Here is a 19,575-nt window from a genome sequence, read left to right as displayed (position 1 = left end):
GCTGGGCGTACATTCCCATAGTAGAGGCGAGTCAGCGCTCCGCCGACCTGTGATCTCGAGATCTTAACAATTATGTTTAATCGGAACGCAAGCTTATACTGGTTTATTAACTTGTAGATATCTTAAATAAGCAATCCGAATGAGACGTTTGGGTGTTTGAGGCCGCGTGAATGTAAAGGTTTCATTCGAACAGCCGGTTTCCTAGATGAGCCGGGGCTTGCCAGACGGTGCATTTACAAAACTGTCTGCGGATATTTCTCCGATAGTCTCATGGTTCGGGGGCCCGTATCAGTTATCTTCTGCGTGGTCAATTCTTTCAGTATTTTGTTTCAATCGCTCAGCATTTTAGCCGTTTGTAATCAACAATCTGCTATTCATCTAATCTCAATTTGATTACTTAATCCTTTTCAAAGTCAAGTCATCACTTGATGTCTTGAGACAAATAAAAAAAAACTCCAACAAAACGAATCGAGTTTGATAAAAACTATCCAAGAAAAGTAAGTAAGTAAGTAAATACTCTTTATTGCACCACAAAGAAAAATAAAATAACAGATTTACAGTGTAAATAATGGTAGCAACAGGCGGTCTTATCGCTGTAAGCGATCTCTTCCAGACAACCTTGGGGTAGCAGGATATAAAGAATAGAAAACTTTTAAAAACAGGTAGTGCACGAAATAAGTTACAGGAATAAGAAGATTACACATTCGGTCATATACAATTATATAAATATGTACCAATAGGTACAAACAAATAGTTTAATATATATAACATACATATACATATATATAAACACATACAAAAATACAAACACAATATATATATATATATATATATATATACATATATATATATATATATATATATATATATATATATATAATATATATACACAGGGGCACATTAAGGAAGAGATAAGTAATGATTCTTTAGAAGGTTTTTAAAGCTTTGGAGAGTTTTAGCACACCTAATGTCTAACGGCAGACTGTTCCACAGACGAACAGCTCGAAACGTAAAGGAGTCATTATAAAATTTCGTAGAAGAAGGAGGGGGAACAAGTTGATATTTCCGTGAAGGCCTGACGGAGGAGAGATAACTAAAACGTTCTTTAAGGTATGAAGGAGTAGCGGGGTTGAAAAGAATGCTATAGAGAAGAGCTAAGATATGAGAATTACGTCGAAGACGTATAGGGAGCCACTTGAGCTGGGCACGAAAGTTGGAAATATGGTCAAATTTACGCAGGCCAAATATAAATCTGATACAAAGATTTTGAAGGCGTTCAAGTTCAAAACCTGCTTTCGAATAAAAAAATATCGCATCCAAATCGGTTTGCCCGTTTAAGAGCTACGGTGCCACTAAGAGACACACACACGTTGCGGTCAAACTTAGAACTATTAACTAGATAACGTTAATTTAAAATCCATTTGTCCATCATAATCCACACATGTTTGGGCCACGACACAGGGGGGTCACGAAAAAATCATGACAGATCACGTTGGGGGGGGGGGGGGGTGTATAAGGAGACCTCACGTGTATTTTTCTACAGACAGAATAAATAATAGTACTATCGTACAGAAAGGAAACTTCCTACAAAACCGAAGTTTGACAGCGGTTCAGGGTCGAATCTTGCTATCCCTTTCGGCTGTTTAGGGTTGTCAAAATTCCAGTGATTATCTTATCTGTGGTCGTGCACGCAAAAGGAAGTCAAGTGGTGCCAACCCTAATAATTGCTCGGAGCAATGCTGAGCCGAGCGGAGCAGAGTTTGGCCGATCTCAGGAGTTTCGCACCCCTGACATGAGTAGGTAGATACTTTTTCTAGGTAAAAGTATAATAAATATATTTTACATTCATAACGAAAATAGAGAAATAAGCAACATTTACTATATACAATGCTATTTATACATTGAGGTCGAATGAAAAAAAATACACGTGGGGTCATGTGGGGGAGGGAGGGTTGCCAAAAACCTCATCAAATATCACCAAGGGGCCTCCCTTCCTCTCCTCCTCCCTCAAGGGGGCTCAAAAAGTAGCCGAAAATACCTCGCGTGATTTGTGCACAACCCCTTTAGGCCAGGCTCAGGTCCAGGCCTGAGCTGAAATCTAACACTGTCCTTTCTGCAATTATCTCTAACTTGAAATAAATAAATAAAATAAAATATTTGATAATAATATATTCAATCATCCATAATCATATTCTATACAGATGCGATCGTCTTGTTGTTATAGATAATCAAAAGCGAGACATTATCCTGACACATTTTTTTTTCGTTTTGCGTTCTTGGCTAGGCCCCCTAATTTATGGACGACTATAGACGCTATAAATGGAAAACAGTCTGCAATGTTAAACAAAAAAATAATTAATTAATCATAACTTATTTCACATTGTTATTATGGAAACCATATGCTTATAGTTCGTTTTTTTTAGCATTAGAAATAAGGTAATCTTGATGTGTCTTTTAATTGAAAAACACATTTTATAAATAAGTTACAGCAAATATGTAACAATTATGAATCTAATACGATCATTTATATTCTTCTGCTTTCATAATTAATAGTTACTGATTTTTAAAAAGCATTTTTCAATTAAAAGACATGGCAAGATCGCTTACCTTCTTTAAAGTTCTTTCTAATGCTAAAAAAACGAACTATAGGGTCAAGTAGGCTACAGTGGCTCGAAAGAAAAAACCGGGTCAAGTGGCTCACACAACCTAATTTTAACACGAGAAGCGATATTTGGGTGACTGAGCTACTGTTCAAGTTGGGTCACTGTATCCGCCTTGACTCTACACGCAAACTATCCTGTACCTCTATCGTCTAACGTGAACTCTGAATGATTATAAATATTATAATTTAATTTCATAGAATGTTTCATTCATTTTACAAACTACTTTTTTTCTGAAATAGGAGGCAAACGAGCAGACTGGTCACCTGATGGTAAGCGATTACCGCCGCCCATGGACACCCGCAACACCAGAAGGGTTGCAAGCGCGTTGCCGGCCTTTAAGATGGGAGTACGCTCTTTTCTTGAAGGTTTAAAGGTCGTATCGGTCCGGAAATACCGCTGGCGACCGTTCATTCCACAGTTTGGCTGTGCGAGGCAGAAGTTTCTGGAGAAACGCACAGTTGAGGACTGCCAACCATCCAAGTGATGAAGATGGTAATAAAACATATTTTTTCAATGTACAATTTGTACAAAAGTAATTTAGTGTCTCCTTTATAAAAAAAAAAATAGTCCTTTATGAAATGACCTTTCCTTAACAGGAGCATTCCACGGGCTGTCCCGTACAAACGCATTTTATTTCGTGTGTTGCGACTTTTTTCTCGGCATTTAAAGCAGGCGATTATTTTTCTGTGCATATTTTTGACCATTTGTCATAGAAAAGGAAACTCTTATAGCTTTCAATCTTCAGAAACTTCGCGTTTGTACGGGACAACGGTAGACAATTTCATGGAATGCTTCAACATACAACATTCCACTACCCAAAGGTTTTCTGAAATTTATCGCTTTTTAGTGATAAGACCACCTGTTATTACCTAGTTAATTTTTATTTTTAATAGCTTTGTATTTTTACATGTAAAATGTATTGTTATTGGTACAATAATATATAATATTTAATTATTTACTTACATTCTATGAATGAAATGAAACCTTTGTCTAATGTCTACACCCACAGACAAAACATCCTCCAGACTGAGCATAGGCGCGCTACCCCAAAGAATATAATACTCACTAGGCGCTACCCCCTCTGCCACGCATACGGTAATTTTACTCCATATTCGAGTCGAAAGTGTCTTTGTGTGACGTCGATGTCTTTGAACGGACCAATCACGGCACGGGACTTCGATCAACTCGTCCCGCGCACCCCCGCATTTTTGGCATCATCGGTTGCATGAAATAATTGCTCTAAACTCGGTCTAGAGGATTCCTAGTCTACCTAACATGGCGAATGATGATCCGAGAGTTTCTCCAAATCACTTTTAGATAGATGTAATTAACAAAAACAATTAAGAAATAAGTTTTTAGCATATATTTATTAATGAACTGGTACATTTCTAAATAAAATAATCAGTTTTTTTTTTTTATTTAAGTTAAATATGATTTAAAACCAAATAATATTAATATTTTTATTTTTATAACATGTTAAGTAGTTTTGTTCTCTAGTTATTATTTATTTATACATTATTTTAATGTATGTTTAGCATGTAGGCACTAACTCCTAAATGTAAGTACTTGTAATAATAACAATTTTATGGCCTTTCCAGTCTGAAATAAATATTGAAAACGTAATTGAAATTAAACTACCAAAAATGTCCAGAAACATTTGACATTAACAGTTACTCCATACAAAATTCAAATGTCAGGGATCATCATTTGCTGTATCAGGTATAATGGTTCACTATCAGAGACAATGTAATTTATTATGTAAGTAGGCCCCTGCAAGTCTCCTTTCCCTAAAACCAACACATCTTACGTAACACACAGCGCAGTTTAAACAGTTTATCACCGACGGTGGTTTCCGCCTTGCTTCTTTAAGTCCTATAACGGTCTCACATCCTTATTCAGGATCTGCGCTGGGTTCTGCATGTCTAGCTGGCACTGCGCAATATCACTGAGGGCCCCTTGGATCTTCTCTAGCAGAATCTCACCTTGGCGGACAGCCTGCAGACAATAACATGTAAAATAAATATACTTTCCTTGCATTTTTATTATTACAATCAGAATAGGTGCCAGACGTTGAATTGCGGAAACCTGCCAGTGCTACCATATGATTTCAACTTATATTTTTAATAAGGTTATTGGAGCAAGAGCTAACGTTAACTTCTACAGCATTAATCCGATGACCGCCACAGTCAGCCATATGCATAGGTTGTCCATAAAAATTAGTTTAAAATGGACCTTAACAAACACCAATAAAGTTTACTATTGCATGTTATAAAATGGTTGTGGCGGTTAAAGCTGATCAAATGCAAACCAAACGCAATTTTCGGCCTTAGAGGGGCAGATTTCCAGAACCATTTTACTAACCTCTTCAAGCCTCTCCGCAGCTTCCTTATTCTCAGCCTCCAAACGCCTCAAACTCTGCACTTGCAACTCTGTAGAGCTCTCCTCGCTCGGCAGCGACTCAATCAGCGTGTCAATATCCTTAGCACAGCGCGAGATCAAAGTAGCGAACAAGAGAGCATAATCTTCCTGGCTTTGCTGTTGTTGCGGAGTTTGAGAGCCACTACGGTCGAAACCAGGGAACTTGCTCGGTGTAGAGAACTGCTGAAGTATGCCGATGCTATTGCAAAAGTGCTCCGCTTGCTAAAACAAACACAATCTTTAAAATGAGGATACACTTCGACACGTAAACTACCGTCGGTACGACGCTTACCTGATTTATTGTGTCTTGTAATTGGGTAAGGCGGTCTGCCATTGTTAATGCGAGTAAGTATTTAGATAAGAAATATGTTTTGTTACTTAATGTGTGGAAAATGTAGAGATATTTAACAGAATTCGCTAAAATAACAACGAAATGAATCTAAATCTAAAAATTCAGTACATGGTCACATCATAAGTCAAAGTGACAGTTGTCATCCACAGATAGTGACAGATATGGTATAACAATGCCTAGTTCATTAATCTCAGAAAAAAACTTAGGTTGGTACTACCAAATTCCTTTGATTCATAATATAAAAATAAATTCGGTTTGTAAAGCCTTGGTCTCATTTATCAAAATATAGTGACTCACACATGACCAAAGAGTATAGTATATTCTACTTGATTCTACCTTCTTAATCCACTTATTCGAGATTTTCTCGGTCGACGATTACTAGATTTAGACCAAGAAAAGTCTGCAACGATTTTGATATAGTCGCACCAAACAAAGTCTGCAGCGGATTTGATAGCCCACGCAGTGTAAGTGTTATGTATACGTCATAATTTCATAGAAGTTTGACGTTTAAAATTACACTTGCACTGCGTGGGCTATCAAAATCGCTGCAGACTTTTTACGGTCTGACTATAGCACACGCAGTGCATGTGTTATTTTAAACGTCAAACTTCCATGAAATTATGACGTATAAATAACACTTGCACCGCGTATGCTATCAAAATCGTTGCAGACTTTTCTTGGTCTAACTCTAGCCTCGTAAGGCCCACCATACAAAGTTTTTTGAACCTTGTTGTTTAGGAGATTAGGGAGACTTTCGTTTGTTTTAGAAAACAATGAGAATAAAGAAATGCGACCTTATATAGTTTCTGACAGGTTCAAAATAGATTGAAACAGAGTGTACATTGTAGAGCTTTAACACATCACATCTAGGAAAATAAATAAAACAATATGAAATAAGACATCGTGGTATTAGGTTAAGCAGTATAATTTGTCTAATTATTATGAATTACAGGGAAATATATCACAATCCTTTACTGAAAATAAATGCACGCAAAATAATCCTGAGATTGAACATACACTAAAAGATAAGCATTGTTCATTTGTTTGCAGAGGGGTCTCGACCCCCGCTCCGGGTTGTTCCTGGCGCAGAGGTTGTCCATCGCGGTTAAGTGTGATGGGCACCTTTGCGCCGGGGGCGATGCGGGGTGGGTTGTTTGAATAGTTTTTTAGGTTAGTTTAAGTTTAGGTTTAGATGTAATTTATAGTTTTACATTTCGTAGTTTTTAAGCGAAATTAATGTTTACTAATGCTGATAATTTTGATGAGTAAAATATGAATAAATGAACAAAAAAAAATTGTTTGATGAATACTTACGAACTAATTCACAGAAACAAAAATAGCATACGATCATGCGTAACGGTGACGTCCCACGGGTAAAGGTACGTTATGGCGGTTGGCGCTTACGCTATTATTAACGCTGCTCCAATATTATTGCGGTACTATGCGACGTAAGGGCCAGCCGCCATAAGGTACCTTTTTCCGTGGAACATCACAAAGTATCTGACGACGCCGATAGTGCAAATTCAATTGCAATAAAAAATAATCATTATTATTTATTTCATTAAGGCTTTAATACTTTAATTTAAATAAAATTTATTGTGTAACAAATGTAACCCATAAAATAAGAGTAATTTTCGTTACACAATGTAAAAATAAAGTCTAATCACGCCTTTGGTACCTATGTGTATAAGACAGGTATTCATACAAAGGTATTACATACGAACCTCGATAAGGTGAAACTCTCATTAATTAATGCGAAATAAAACAGGTATTTCATTATTTGTGTAATACAAAACAAAGTATTTCCAGCTAAAATAGTTAGGTACTAACAAATAAGAAAATCCCAGTTATTAGCTATGATAGTGAAAGGGAAAAAATCCAAATAGGTATAAAATATAATGCAATCAAGACGAACCTACCTACAACTACCTCAGAAATCTGTCTGAAATATTAGCAGTATTATAGATATCTCTTTACATAGATTTGCAATACCTGCCTATCTTTCCTTACTACCTATGAACTACCCAGAATGAATGATAATGAACAGTGAACTATACTATAGGTACGATATGAACAACGCGTGATATGTTCTAAACACTAGGGATAACGGCAGCGTGATAGAAATATGTGCAAATTGCAATTAAATTCTAATAGTTTTAACATAATTTATAATACAAATATCAAAGACTAGAATGAGTGTTGTATGTATAAAAAAAATACTTAAATATAATAAACACTATTTCCTACGTTACGTAGGTACAAAGATAATATTGTTAAGTATTATATCAGCTTAATTTCAGTTCATTCAGCATAGTGCTAATTTTACATATAATGTCCTGTAAATAATGGAGAACATTACTAACCCTTGAATCATGAATGTGCCGTCAGAAATATTCCAAAATTGCGAAATTTCCATAAGGAAAAATTTCGGAAACTTATTTTATATTTCCATAAGGAAAAATTTCGGAAACATATTTTATTTTTGCATGGGAAAACATTTTATATTTCCAAAATGAAAGTTTCTACTGTTGCCTGTAAAATTTTCCTGAATTTTCCGAGAACTTAATGTCTATTAAGTATCTACTCCGCAACTTGCGCATCTGAAGTTGTCCATAATTTACAAGACAACCTGTGTAACGTCGCACACTAAACGAATACAGAAAGTAACAAGCATTCAATTTCGAAAAAACGAGAAATATCAACAGGTATAATTATACTTGCAAGAACTAGTGGTTCTAAGGTTTAAAAACTAAAACTACAAGGAACAAGTGACTAGTACAGGCAACACACAACTCAAGTTACGATGGACTTAATTAACAGTCTTTTAGGGTGAAAGGTCTTATTTTACGCATCAAATCAATACTTAGCTAATGAGAATGATGAATATTATATATCTTCAATTTAACCCTATAATTGGCAATTTCTTTTTTGTTTTACTCTACTGGACATATCCGTACACGGCGGGAAGAAGTTGATATCTGTGGCCTATTTTATAAAGCTACAAGTTACAATTTACAAGCGGAAGTCTCTTTCTAACCCTATGTGTTAGAACGAGACTTCCGCTTGTAAATTGTAACTTGTAGCTTTATAAAATAGGCCACTGGTGGTTGGTGGGAAAAAATGGAAGAAATTTGAACCTCATGTAATTTTATTTAAAGTTCAAATTTCTTCGGTAGAATATCTCGAGTTATCAACTTCTTCCCGCCGTGTACGGATATAACGTCTGTAATGTTATTGATTCCGCTGTGCAATGAAAATTGTATATTTATAAGAGTAACTTTTGCAATACATTGGAAAAACATTTCATCTTAAAATCTATTTGACTAAAACTAATCCAAATTTAGTTAAATAATGATTAAACAGTATACATAATAATAAGAATATATAAGGAATTTACACTGCCAAAAATAGGGTAAAATACTAGGCATATTTTTGCTACACAGGGAAGCAGGTGATGCTGATGATTGTAATGTTCATAAAAAATATTAAAATTAATTTTAGTTAGACAACCATAATAAGGGAGATCCCTTGTATAAAATGTGACTTCTGAGTTTGTTTGTGACATGTGCAATAGTTTGCATTCTGTTAATTATATGCTTAATAATACTACTTAATGGCAAAATATAATGATCTATCTTATAATTAAAAGCAAAAAATTTTACAATAACACTTCAAACAATACAGTTAAAACATTTTTAAAATGACATGTGATACATGAGCATTCACAACATTTGTTACATTATAATCACTTACACATAATATACATCATGGATTCAAGATTCAAAAATATATAATTATTTTGCTAGAATACCTAATTTACTTCTCATTTCAGAGTCAGCAGGTAAAGCCATTGCCCACTTTCGTAAGCCTACCAGGATGACAGAACTGAGAACTAATACAGCACCCATCACAGACGCTTTACTGGGCATCTCATTGAAAAACATGATTTGCCAAAGAAATGCAAAAACTATGTCCGCAGAGCGGGCTATAGCCACCGGTCCCGCTTGCTCCATTTGCAATGCCATTGTGAGCAGTATCTGTCCCAAATAACTAAACAGTGCAAGACAAACAACCAGGAACCGTTCTGTACCACAGTTTGGCATGCACAACACCCCGGCAATAATTGAGTAGAACAAAGTTTGCAAAATAGCATACATTCCAAAATTGGTCATTATAACTGAGAAATGGAGACCTTTCAGTATTCTCAGCAACACATAAGCATTAGCGCCAAAAATTGTAGAACCAAAGGCTGCCAAAGCTCCCTTCACTGTGTTATAATGGTAATTCTGATGAACCTCCTCATCCCCTCCAAATAGAAACGGGGGATTGGTAATCAAAATAACCCCCAATAGAGTTAATACAATGGATATTATGTTCCAAATGCCGCACGGCTCTTTTAAAAGGACACAAGCAAATATTGAGACAAAGACAGGTACTGAGAATACAATAACTGAAGCATCGGCCAATGGCATGTGCCGGAAGGCATAAAAGCTGGACAATAAACCAATTGTGCCCATCAGTGACCGTAAAGCGAGCATTAACCTCTTACCTTTCGGAAATACAGGTTGATTTGTGTAGATTACTATAGGAATTGTAGGTAAGAGTATTCCTATGAACCTGCACATGGCCAGTTGTATAGGATCCACATTCACAAGACTCTTTACAATCACAGAGCATAGTGAGAAGAATAAGGATGAGAGTGTGGCCAGTATCAAACCGAAGAATGGGCAGCGTTTAATAAGCGGGCGCTTGTTTTCCAGCAGATTCGGTATGCTTTCATCGCCGCTTCCCGCTGAGAGATCTACGAGGTGTTGCAGCTCTAAGTGTTCCGGCATTTTTCTTCGAACCAGTCCTGTAACCGCACCCAGTATTATACCACCACCACCACCACCCATAAAAGATTACGATTCCAAACAATATATTTACAACTTACCCATACAGTGTTTTTAAGTAGAGTATTCAAATGTGTCTAATAACAATATACAGTGCCTTAAATACCTCGTCGTTCATAATAAATAAACAATGTTTTGTGTAATATTCATGAATTCGACATGGATTTTACTCCCCTCGCCCCATTGCTTGACAGAACAGAACAAATCTGAAAAGTGAAATGAAATTTCAGAATGAAAATGAAAGAAAATATCAGAAATGACAACTAGCTGTCAATTTATTTGCGTTCAGAAATTAGTTGCGTTCAAAAGGTTCAAAATGTTTAAATGTTCAAATTCACAGAGTATACATAAAATCGAAATCTCTATCGCTATTGCAACGTTTTCTAAAGTTCGTTGTTTGCCTCTCTTTCTAATAAGCTAATTTGTTAGGAAGAGAGGCAAACAGCGAAATTATAACGTTGTACTTTTGGTACTTTTATAAAAACGAAGAACGAATGTCATTGCCTCCCAAAAATTTATTTGTTATCTGTGATTTCCCGCTCAATTTTCAAGATGTTTTCTATATGTTTTCAAGAATATTTGACGTTTATTGACCGTATTGACGGCGACGGCAGTGGACACTCACTCTACTTTTGTTGTGAAGTTGAGGTGTTTATGTTTTCGTTAACTTTACTGTGTAATTAAAATAATTTATGTTTACAATAGAATGAACAGCAAATCGAATATTCCTATAGTAGCTGAACATACACTGAGAGAAATTGAAAGTCTAATTAGTCAATCAGATATCAAGCAATGTAAGTTATCATTATTTTGAAGGTTACTCTTGCAATAAAACTTCGTTTTATTCTACTATGCAAAGTAAAGCATGTAAAACATAGATATAATATTCCTATCCTGATGCTAAGGGTTGAGAAGGGTTATTATTTTAGCAGTGTATGTCTGTATCTTTTCTACGTGTTCCACCAGTCTTTAAACTACTACTACAATAGTCTTATCTATCTTATGTATCTTATTGTATTGTAGCGGCTACTAATAATTCGCTTCTCCAGTTTCAGACACAGATCTGCTAGTTCTACACTCAGTATATGGAGTTATTTTGCAAAGAGCCTTAGATATCCTGGAAAAATACCCTACATTAGTTGCATTTACAACAACTGATAAGCTTCGAGTTTTGATTGAAATAAACGGTGATAACGATCGGGTGTACAGAGTGTTTCCTCGTATAAACTTCTGCCCATGCAAAGCTTTCAAACACCAAGTAATAGAGAAAAAACTTCAAGTAACTTGCAAACACATTTTAGCGGCTAGAATAGCTAGTATATTGGGTAAAACTGTCCCACATGAGGTAACTGCGGATCAGTATTTGATGTTATTGAAGTCATCGTTTGAGTTGGATGAGCAAGATGGATGATGATATGAGCCAGTATTATTTTACGGCATCTATGAACTCCGGCAAAACACTCTGCAGCTTGCTGAAAGCTATTCAGTTTCAAGAGGTTTGTGATTTTATTCATAGTATTTAACAAGCTCAAATTTCAGATACAGATATTTAATTTTGGTCTGTATGTTAATAATACTTTTTAAACATATAAAGAGGTACTTCATATTAATAGGGGGCCATAGCAAAGAACCTAATAAATATATCTAAAAATCTTATTGCAATTTTGTAGTTGTTTTGCACAAACTAATAAATAATACATAATTTTTATAATTGATTGTAAATTACATCACATGCCCAATGTCTATTACGTTTTACCATCGCCTACACCAGCGGTTGGTTGCGGCCCGCAAGCCTCCTTGGCTATTTTGTATGTAATATTGACAAACGACAATGTCTGCTAAAGTCACAAATATTACCAAAGTGCGGCCCACAGCAACTTCGTTAACTACTATGTGGCCCTTGGCTGCTAAAAGGTTGCGGACCGCTGGCCTACACTGTTAACTGGACATTGGTGCACCTTATGGCTTTTGTAATAAGGTCCACCGATGTACAGTTTGGAGTTTAGGAGTGTTGCTGTTTGTATTAAGTATGTAAATAAATGAATTTCAATTGTATATTTCTCTGTTAACAGTCTGCAGTATTCTGTGCCCTTGCGGAAGGACTAAAGTTAACTGTTGAGGAAGGGAAGTGCGTGCAGGCCTCTGCTTATGTCCCGGCAGACAACTTCACGGAGTACCATGTTAGGAGTGATGTTGATGTCATGTTTAAAGTGAGTAATACCCTTACGTGACATTAGAATAATTTATAAATATTGTAGTTTAATGAAAGAAATAAATCTATATCATTAATGGATTATGCAAGTATAAGTATGGCATGAAGTAGATGGCGCTAGTTGGTCAAGCTCTAACATTAGACAAAATGTATGGCAACAATTACTTTAATAGTGAAATTGCAATATTTTGCACTAGGTACTTAATTGTCTTATTATTCCTTTGTCTATGGTTATGTAAATATATTTATATTTTGTGTTTATTTCAGATAAGTATAGCAGTGTTAGCAGAGTGTCTCAATATTTTTGGGTCAGGAGAAGAATCTAGTTTGAAAATGTATTACAGAGGGGAGGGATATCCTCTTCTTCTTGTGTAAGTAATTTTTTTTAAATATTCTGGGGACCATCTTACACAGATCTCTACCTACCCCCATATACAATTAGAACTTTCTTTTGTTTCGTTTAATTTTCAAACAAATCAACTCTATTCCCTGCACTATAGGTTCAAATTTAAGTGGCATATTTTAGATTCTTCATTTTTATGTCTGGGTCTTAGAAGGCTAAATACTAAAATTAGTTTACAGCCACAATCCCTAACAAATGTAATGACGGACTGCGAGATATCAACCCAGACCGCTGACTCAGTGCTAGAGCTCCGAGACGAAGATTCGTCAGAAGTGGCCAAGCTTGTGTTGAAGGCGCCCGCGTTCCTGGGCCTGCTGGCTGACTTGGAGCGCTCCTGTGATATCATGGAGTTGCAGCTCTCGCCGGAGCATCCGAATGTCAGCATTGTTACATATGGAATGCAGGTAATATAACTTGCCAATATATCCATTTTAAAAGAACTTAGGATAAGAGAACGGGTTTCGTCGACTGCAATTACGAATTCTTAAGTTCTTTGGCCATGTATCCAGAAATGTGGAATCATGAAAGGCTGATAGAACAGAGCCAGATCGCAGGGAAAAGATCCAGAAGATTTAGAGGACGTAGTATCGGCCCAAAGTGTCAATGAATTTAAGAATAAACTAGACAAGCACAATGCAAACTCTACTCAACACTGAAAACTCGATTGATGGCTCTAGATACAGGCATTATCAGTTATTTCAACTGCCTGCCTGCTTCACAAATAAATAAATAATAAATTTACTTGCTTCAGGCAGGTGTGGCTCACTCCGTAATTTTGTCGCATCGTTACAAGTATATGCGGCCCACACCAATTTTGCTGTCTAGCAGTAGTAGTTGCCGCGCACCGCTACGGAATGGACGCCTGCACGCGCTTGCGCCACCTAACGGTCATATCTGTCGTAATATAACTAATAGACGCTTTTTGTGAAGTGAACCTTCTGTACTTAGTACTATTATTTATTCTGTGGTTAAGATCAATGTGGGCTCGGTAACTATATAAAATTTATTACATGGAGTTTTTGCGGCGGCATTGGAGCGGTCTCCGCGCGCCCCTTACGTCGAGTTATGTCCGACTCCATCAATGAGGGCGACTTGGAGCGTCTACAGCTCGCTTCGTACGACAGAGGGCGTACCGCGAACCACGTTCGACGTGTTGCCTCCCTGTCACACTTACGTACGAATTTACAAGTGCGACAGAGAGGCAACCAGGGCCGGATTAAGCATGTCGGGGCCCCTAGGCAGTGCGAGGCTCGGGGCCCTCTACAGTCAATTCTGCACACAGCATATTCAGTGCAGGGAAATAAGTGAGCGTTTTTAGGGTTCCGTACCCAAAGGGTAAAACGGGACCCTATTACTAAGACTTCACTGTCCGTCCGTCCGTCCGTCTATCACCAGGCTGTATCTCACGAACCGTGATAGCTAAACAGTTGAAATTTTCACAGATGATGTATTTCTGTTGCCGCTATAACAACAAATACTAAAAACAGAATAAAATAAAGATTTAAATGGGGCTCCCATACAACAAACGTGATTTTTGACCAAAGTTAAGCAACGTCGGGAGGGGTCAGTACTTGGATGGGTGACCGTTTTTTTTTGTTTTTTTTGTTTTTTTTTTTGTATTGTGGTACGGAACCCTTCGTGCGCGAGTCCGACTCGCACTTGCCCGGTTTTTTAATTTCGTCTTCAGGCGTCGGCCGAGCCGATCCAAATCGAAAGATGTTTTTTCACTCTTATTGCGTGGACATAAAGCTTTATTCTGTCGGTTTTTGCCGATTCCGCATCGCGTCAAGTGTTGGGAGAGCCCTTTAGGCTTAAGGCCAATTCCCAGTGGAATATCAAAGATGTGAGCTTCAGCGTCACTTTCCTATCTACCTCTAATGGCAAATTTTAAGCGAGGCTAAAGGCTAAGCTCAACTAGAGCCCCAAAGTAGATTTTCTCAAAAGTTTATATTTTGCGAGGCTGAACAGAAATTGTTCGACCAAAAGACCAAATCAAGCAAGTAAAAACCAACTTAATAATAATGAAGTAAAAATAACGCGAGCGCAGCGAGCGCGAAATTTTTTGTTAACAATATCGCAAATTGTAAAAGCATGTTAAAAAGCCAATCTTCACCTGGGGGCCTATTTTTTTATTTGGATCGCTCGATTTCGTCACTCGAAAATCGTTTCAAAACGGCGAAATGCTAGTTTTTGAAATACGAGCGATAGAAATTCGGAATCTAGTGGCATTGACCACTCGTTTTCAATTCTATTGGTAGAATTTAAATGCCTAGTATTGGAGTTATTACGAGTATTGAACAAAATACACGAAATCGAGCGGTCGAAATTAAAAAATCGACCCCCGGGGTCTAAAAGTCCGAAGTGCCCCAGCGAGGCGAGCTTTCATGCGAAGTCAAAGCCGTGCTTCATAAGGCTTCGGGATAAATAGTTGAGCACAGACACGAACCAATATCCATTGTATTAAAAAGCGAGACCGCAAGCCGAGCTTGGCACAGCGAGGCCAAAGGCTAAGCTGAAGTAGAGTAGATGTGGAAAACAAATCAATGGTAAATTGAGGTAAAAAGTGAGGCTGACGGTCGAGCATTCCTATGAAAACTGTTCGGGACACGTTCGTCTTCTTTGTTTTAATCAATAGTCCTCATGATTCTGAGTCGAAATAACCAAAAGATGTTCGTTGTTCGAAAAAAATTGGACCATTTTTCCTGAAAACCCCTATTATTACAACTTTACAACTGGTACGCAGAATACGCCCCGTAAACTGTAACGTATTGCTTCAATTTTATTGCAGTATTTCATTTATTTAAAGAATGGATCGTAAAAAAGTAATAATAAAGCATACTCATTACCTATTATAGGAATAAAAAATTTACTCATGAATTTTGACCCTATGGAACAAAATTTTATTTGGTGTGCGCTGAGCCGCCGGGGCCCCCTAGCCGAGGCGCGGGGCACCCTAGCCAAGGCGGGGCCCCTAGGCAGTTGCCTACTTTGACTTAGGGTTAATCCGGCCCTGGAGGCAACACGTCGAACGTGGTTCGCGGTAGGCCCTCAGGGCGGTCAACGCGCTTGGCATTGCAGCGCGCTCCTTTCGTTGATCCTTTATCACAAAATAATGACTTCATTACTATAGATTTACAAAATAAATGTTTTCAGGACAGATCCTGTATCGACATGCCCAAGTCCTCTGAGATGGTGCAGAGCTTCAGTTGCGAAGAAGCCGTCACGCTGAAATACCAGCTGCACCACATCCGGCTCATCATGAAGGCCCTCGCCATCTCTACTAAGGTGAGGAGACCTACCTCGCCCCGCGACTGGCCGCGTCATGAATCTGGCGGACTTCTGGCGTCCTCTCAGTAAAGCGACTTACCCACACCAGGCGTGGCTCACTCCGCGATTTCGTCGCTTTGCTACAGGTAGCTAAAAGTGCATCCGTTCGACCCCAATTTTGGGGAATGCCATAAGCCGCGCGTGGCGCTGTCGCCACCTAGCGGCCATATCTGTGCTGATCGTAACAGACGCGTTTTGTTAGAGAGCGAGTCTTCTGTACCTAGTACTATTATTTATTCTGTGCCCACACATACACAATGACGCGTGTACAGACGTGCCGCGCACACAAATAAACGCAAATGATTTTTGATGTATGGCGTGTCCGCTCTGTGGTGTTGTTTTCCTGCCGGTGAGTAAGGTTGCCAGAGCTCAATGAGTGCAGAGAGTTATAGTTCGTTTTTTTAGCATTAGAAATATAAGGTAAACAATCTTGATGTGTCTTAATTGAAAACCACATTTTAAAAATAAGTTACGGCAAATATGTAACAATTATGAATGTAATACGATCATTTATATTCTTCTGCTTTCATAAGTAATAGTTTTTGATTTTTAAAAAGCGTTTTTCAATTAAAAGACGTGTCAAGATCGCTTACCCTTCTTGCAAGTTCTTTCTAATGCTAAAAAAACGAACTATAGGATCGGCAACGCGCATGTAACTTCTCTGGAGTTGCAGGCGTACATAGGCAACGGAGACTGCTTAGTGCTTACCATCAAGCGGGCCGTATGCTTGTTTCACGACTTAGTTCTGGTAGTATTTAAAAAAGGATCCCGAGGGTCCAGCCACAGCAAAAAAGCCATCGACGCGTCGACAGGCCGGCCGTTGCGAGCCGAGCCGAAAGACGACTTTTTCGCTCTTATTGCGCAGACGTAAAGCTTTATCCTACCGGCTTTTGCCGAATGCGCGTCGATATATCTGGGCAGACCCTAAGTGTCCACAACACAAGCATTATTGAGCTCATTGCGGGGCATAGTCAATTTGTGTAAGAATGTCCTATATTATGTGACGTCCCACGGGTAAAGGTACCTTATGGCGGCTGGCGCTTACGCTATTATTAACGCCGTTCCAATGTTATTGCGGCGCTATGCAATGTAAGCGCCAGCCGCCATAAGGTACCTTTTGCCGTGGAACGTCACATATACTATAATATACTGTGGTTGGGCATTTTCATTTAACATGTACAAGTTAAGCGCGACTTAAGTCGTGTTTCAGTAACGTCTAACCGTTACATTCGTGACAAAATGTATGGGATTTGACATTGACCGTCAGTTTTGTAACGATTGCTAACCGGCCGTTAAAGGTGTTCAATTAAGTGAAAATGCTCGGTTACCTATAATTGGACAAACGTCTGCCTTTAATGTTATGTAAGCTACAGATTATTTTTTCATGATGTGTTTCATTATATCTGTTGGTGATCCTAAATAAATAAATAAAATATATGGATGTTTATTTTATTCCAGGTGGTGGTAAGGTGTAGCTCCAATGGTCTCCTGTTGCTGCAGTTAAAACTAGAAAAAGAGGATCAGCGACAGATGTTCTCAGAGTTCTATATAGTGCCCTTACTGGACGACTGAACTTGTAGGTCTGAGTTGACTAAACTGTAACTTTGGTGGTAACTACTGGGATTTTTTTTCTGTTGTTACCAGTGGGTACGGGTATGAAAAATAATCCCAGTTGTTACCACTGATAACAACTTGGTGGTAACTAAGCGGGAATAACCCGATTTAGCCAGTTAAGTGAGGTTAAAATCCACTTATTATAAATTTGTAATATCTAACGAAAAAGACGTATTTTAAAACGATGGCAGCGCCATCTGCGTAGAGCTTGGCGCGGTATCCTCATTATTTGAATACCGAGTTGGCAGAGTTGTTCCAAGCTGTATGCAGAATAGCAGTTTATATAAAAAATAAAACGACATTTTGCAAAATATAATTATATTTCATTTACTAAAAATGACATGCACTTACATAAGGAATGTATATTACGTTTAGTATGTATATTTCCATCAGCTATTTATATAAATGTTCTCTGAGCGTTACCAGGGGCCATTTTATTTAAAATCTGTATTTCTACTCGGAATCACGAGCTTTTTCGATCCCAACAGGAAAAAAAGTGTGCCATGATTTAATTCATTCCAATCCGTTACCATTTTACATAGAGATTGTATGGTGGCAACGGAATGGAGGTAATAAAAAATGTATGGAAATTTTGGGACAGTTTTTTACTCCTATTAAGATCGAAAGGGCTCGAGATTCTTAGTAGAAATAACATAAAATATACCCAAATAAAAAAAATTGTAATACAGCTTTAAATAATATGGCCCACCTTATTGAAGCAAATTATCGTATTTTATTTTATCGTGGAGTCTTACATTCAGACTTTTATTTATTTCAAATTGTCAAACAGTTCCTTAATTAAATAGTTCAATTTCGATATTTTTCCCAACAAATTCGTTAACATTATTAGTAATGTTAATAAGTTAACTTATACTTTCAATTCCAACAACATTTATTTTTTAATAAATGGTGCATCTAGCAGAAATATTATTGTAAATTTAAAATTAAGATTTAAGGGTTTTTAAAAAGGTCAGATTCCAAATCATGTGCTGCTACGTAACATTAAGTTTTAGGAGACCCTCTCTAAGTTTTTAATTGGTTTAGAATCGGATTCCACAAATTTTGAAAAAAAAAAACATTGTAAGTAGGTAATATGGGTAAGTGTGGCTGCGGGATAAGCGTGCCAACCTAGAAAACATTATCCAATGATCCAATGCCATAATTTTTTTCCAGAATCATAATACCTACTGTACGGAGACTTTGAAATTGTTATAAATTGTATTTCGCAATCCAAATGCACACGCATTTTTATCTGCGTTCTTAACGATTCTACAATTTCTGCTAAATGCATCCACAATTAATATTCGTTATTTTGTTTTATCCTATTTAAACAACTCGCATTACGCTGTAACGTCTGGCTTGGGAAAAAAAACTGCACAGAAAACACCAAACGACACTAAATTCAATTTATCACATTCATTGCCACTAAGTGTTACGGGTTACGCTCGTAGCGCGTAGCCGCGGTTTCGCCGTATGTAGCGCGTAGTCGCTACGAACAGTGTAGCCGACATTCGGGTTCTTGGCCTTGAATGTTATGTTTAGGTGTCAATAAGATGTTTAATTTTCTATTTTATTTTATTTTTATAAACAACATAAACTTACTTCTAAACATTGAGTGTTACATTTACCCACCTGGCTTTTGTTAGGTCATTAACCTTTTCTACGCCGTGTCAAACACAAAAGCTGTCGCTCAG

The 19,575-nt window shown here is 37.5% G+C and overlaps 3 protein-coding genes across 4 annotated transcripts; 1 reads left to right on the top strand and 2 right to left on the bottom strand.

The window, feature by feature from the left end:
- Positions 1-2,154: 2,154 nt before the first annotated feature.
- On the bottom strand, positions 2,155-5,550 carry LOC134674383 (mediator of RNA polymerase II transcription subunit 21). The gene is made up of 3 exons (XM_063532451.1): positions 5,374-5,550; positions 5,025-5,303; positions 2,155-4,658 (listed from the first exon to the last, which is right to left on the bottom strand). The coding sequence occupies exons 1-3, from the start codon at positions 5,413-5,415 to the stop codon at positions 4,536-4,538; spliced, it is 444 nt and encodes a 147-aa protein (XP_063388521.1). The 5' UTR covers positions 5,416-5,550; the 3' UTR covers positions 2,155-4,535.
- Positions 5,551-8,505: 2,955 nt separating this feature from the next.
- On the bottom strand, positions 8,506-10,548 carry LOC134674360 (solute carrier family 35 member G1). The gene is made up of 2 exons (XM_063532415.1): positions 10,367-10,548; positions 8,506-10,285 (listed from the first exon to the last, which is right to left on the bottom strand). Exons 1-2 carry the CDS (start codon positions 10,368-10,370, stop codon positions 9,228-9,230), a joined length of 1,062 nt encoding a protein of 353 aa, XP_063388485.1. The 5' UTR covers positions 10,371-10,548; the 3' UTR covers positions 8,506-9,227.
- Positions 10,549-11,727: 1,179 nt separating this feature from the next.
- Positions 11,728-19,301, top strand: LOC134674371 (cell cycle checkpoint protein RAD1). Of its 2 annotated transcripts, XM_063532433.1 has the most exons (6): positions 11,729-11,821; positions 12,398-12,535; positions 12,805-12,908; positions 13,113-13,344; positions 16,094-16,225; positions 17,726-19,293. In XM_063532433.1, the coding sequence occupies exons 1-6, from the start codon at positions 11,729-11,731 to the stop codon at positions 17,837-17,839; spliced, it is 813 nt and encodes a 270-aa protein (XP_063388503.1). In that variant the 3' UTR covers positions 17,840-19,293. The 2 variants fall into 2 exon arrangements, with proteins under 2 accessions (XP_063388504.1, XP_063388503.1); XM_063532434.1 differs by lacking the exon at positions 12,398-12,535 and having other exon boundaries at positions 11,728-11,821; positions 17,726-19,301.
- The last annotated feature ends 274 nt before the right edge of the window (positions 19,302-19,575 follow it).

This window comes from Cydia fagiglandana, chromosome 20 (genome assembly GCF_963556715.1).
Source record: "Cydia fagiglandana chromosome 20, ilCydFagi1.1, whole genome shotgun sequence".
Lineage (NCBI taxonomy): Eukaryota > Metazoa > Arthropoda > Insecta > Lepidoptera > Tortricidae > Cydia > Cydia fagiglandana.
This window is presented reverse-complemented; position numbering and strand designations above follow the sequence as displayed.

Bases quoted from the DNA above. Each gene is read 5' to 3' on its own strand.
- LOC134674383 (XM_063532451.1), bottom strand. From the start codon at position 5,415: ATGGCAGACCGCCTTACCCAATTACAAGACACAATAAATCAG. The intron at 5,304-5,373 runs GTAAGCGTCGTA...TGTTTGTTTTAG, and splicing joins TACAAGACACAATAAATCAG to CAAGCGGAGCACTTTTGCAA. The intron at 4,659-5,024 runs GTTAGTAAAATG...TATTGTCTGCAG, and splicing joins CTGCGGAGAGGCTTGAAGAG to GCTGTCCGCCAAGGTGAGAT.
- LOC134674371 (XM_063532433.1), top strand. From the start codon at position 11,729: ATGGATGATGATATGAGCCAGTATTATTTTACGGCATCTATGAACTCC. The intron at 11,822-12,397 runs GTTTGTGATTTT...CTCTGTTAACAG, and splicing joins AAGCTATTCAGTTTCAAGAG to TCTGCAGTATTCTGTGCCCT. The intron at 13,345-16,093 runs GTAATATAACTT...AAATGTTTTCAG, and splicing joins TTGTTACATATGGAATGCAG to GACAGATCCTGTATCGACAT.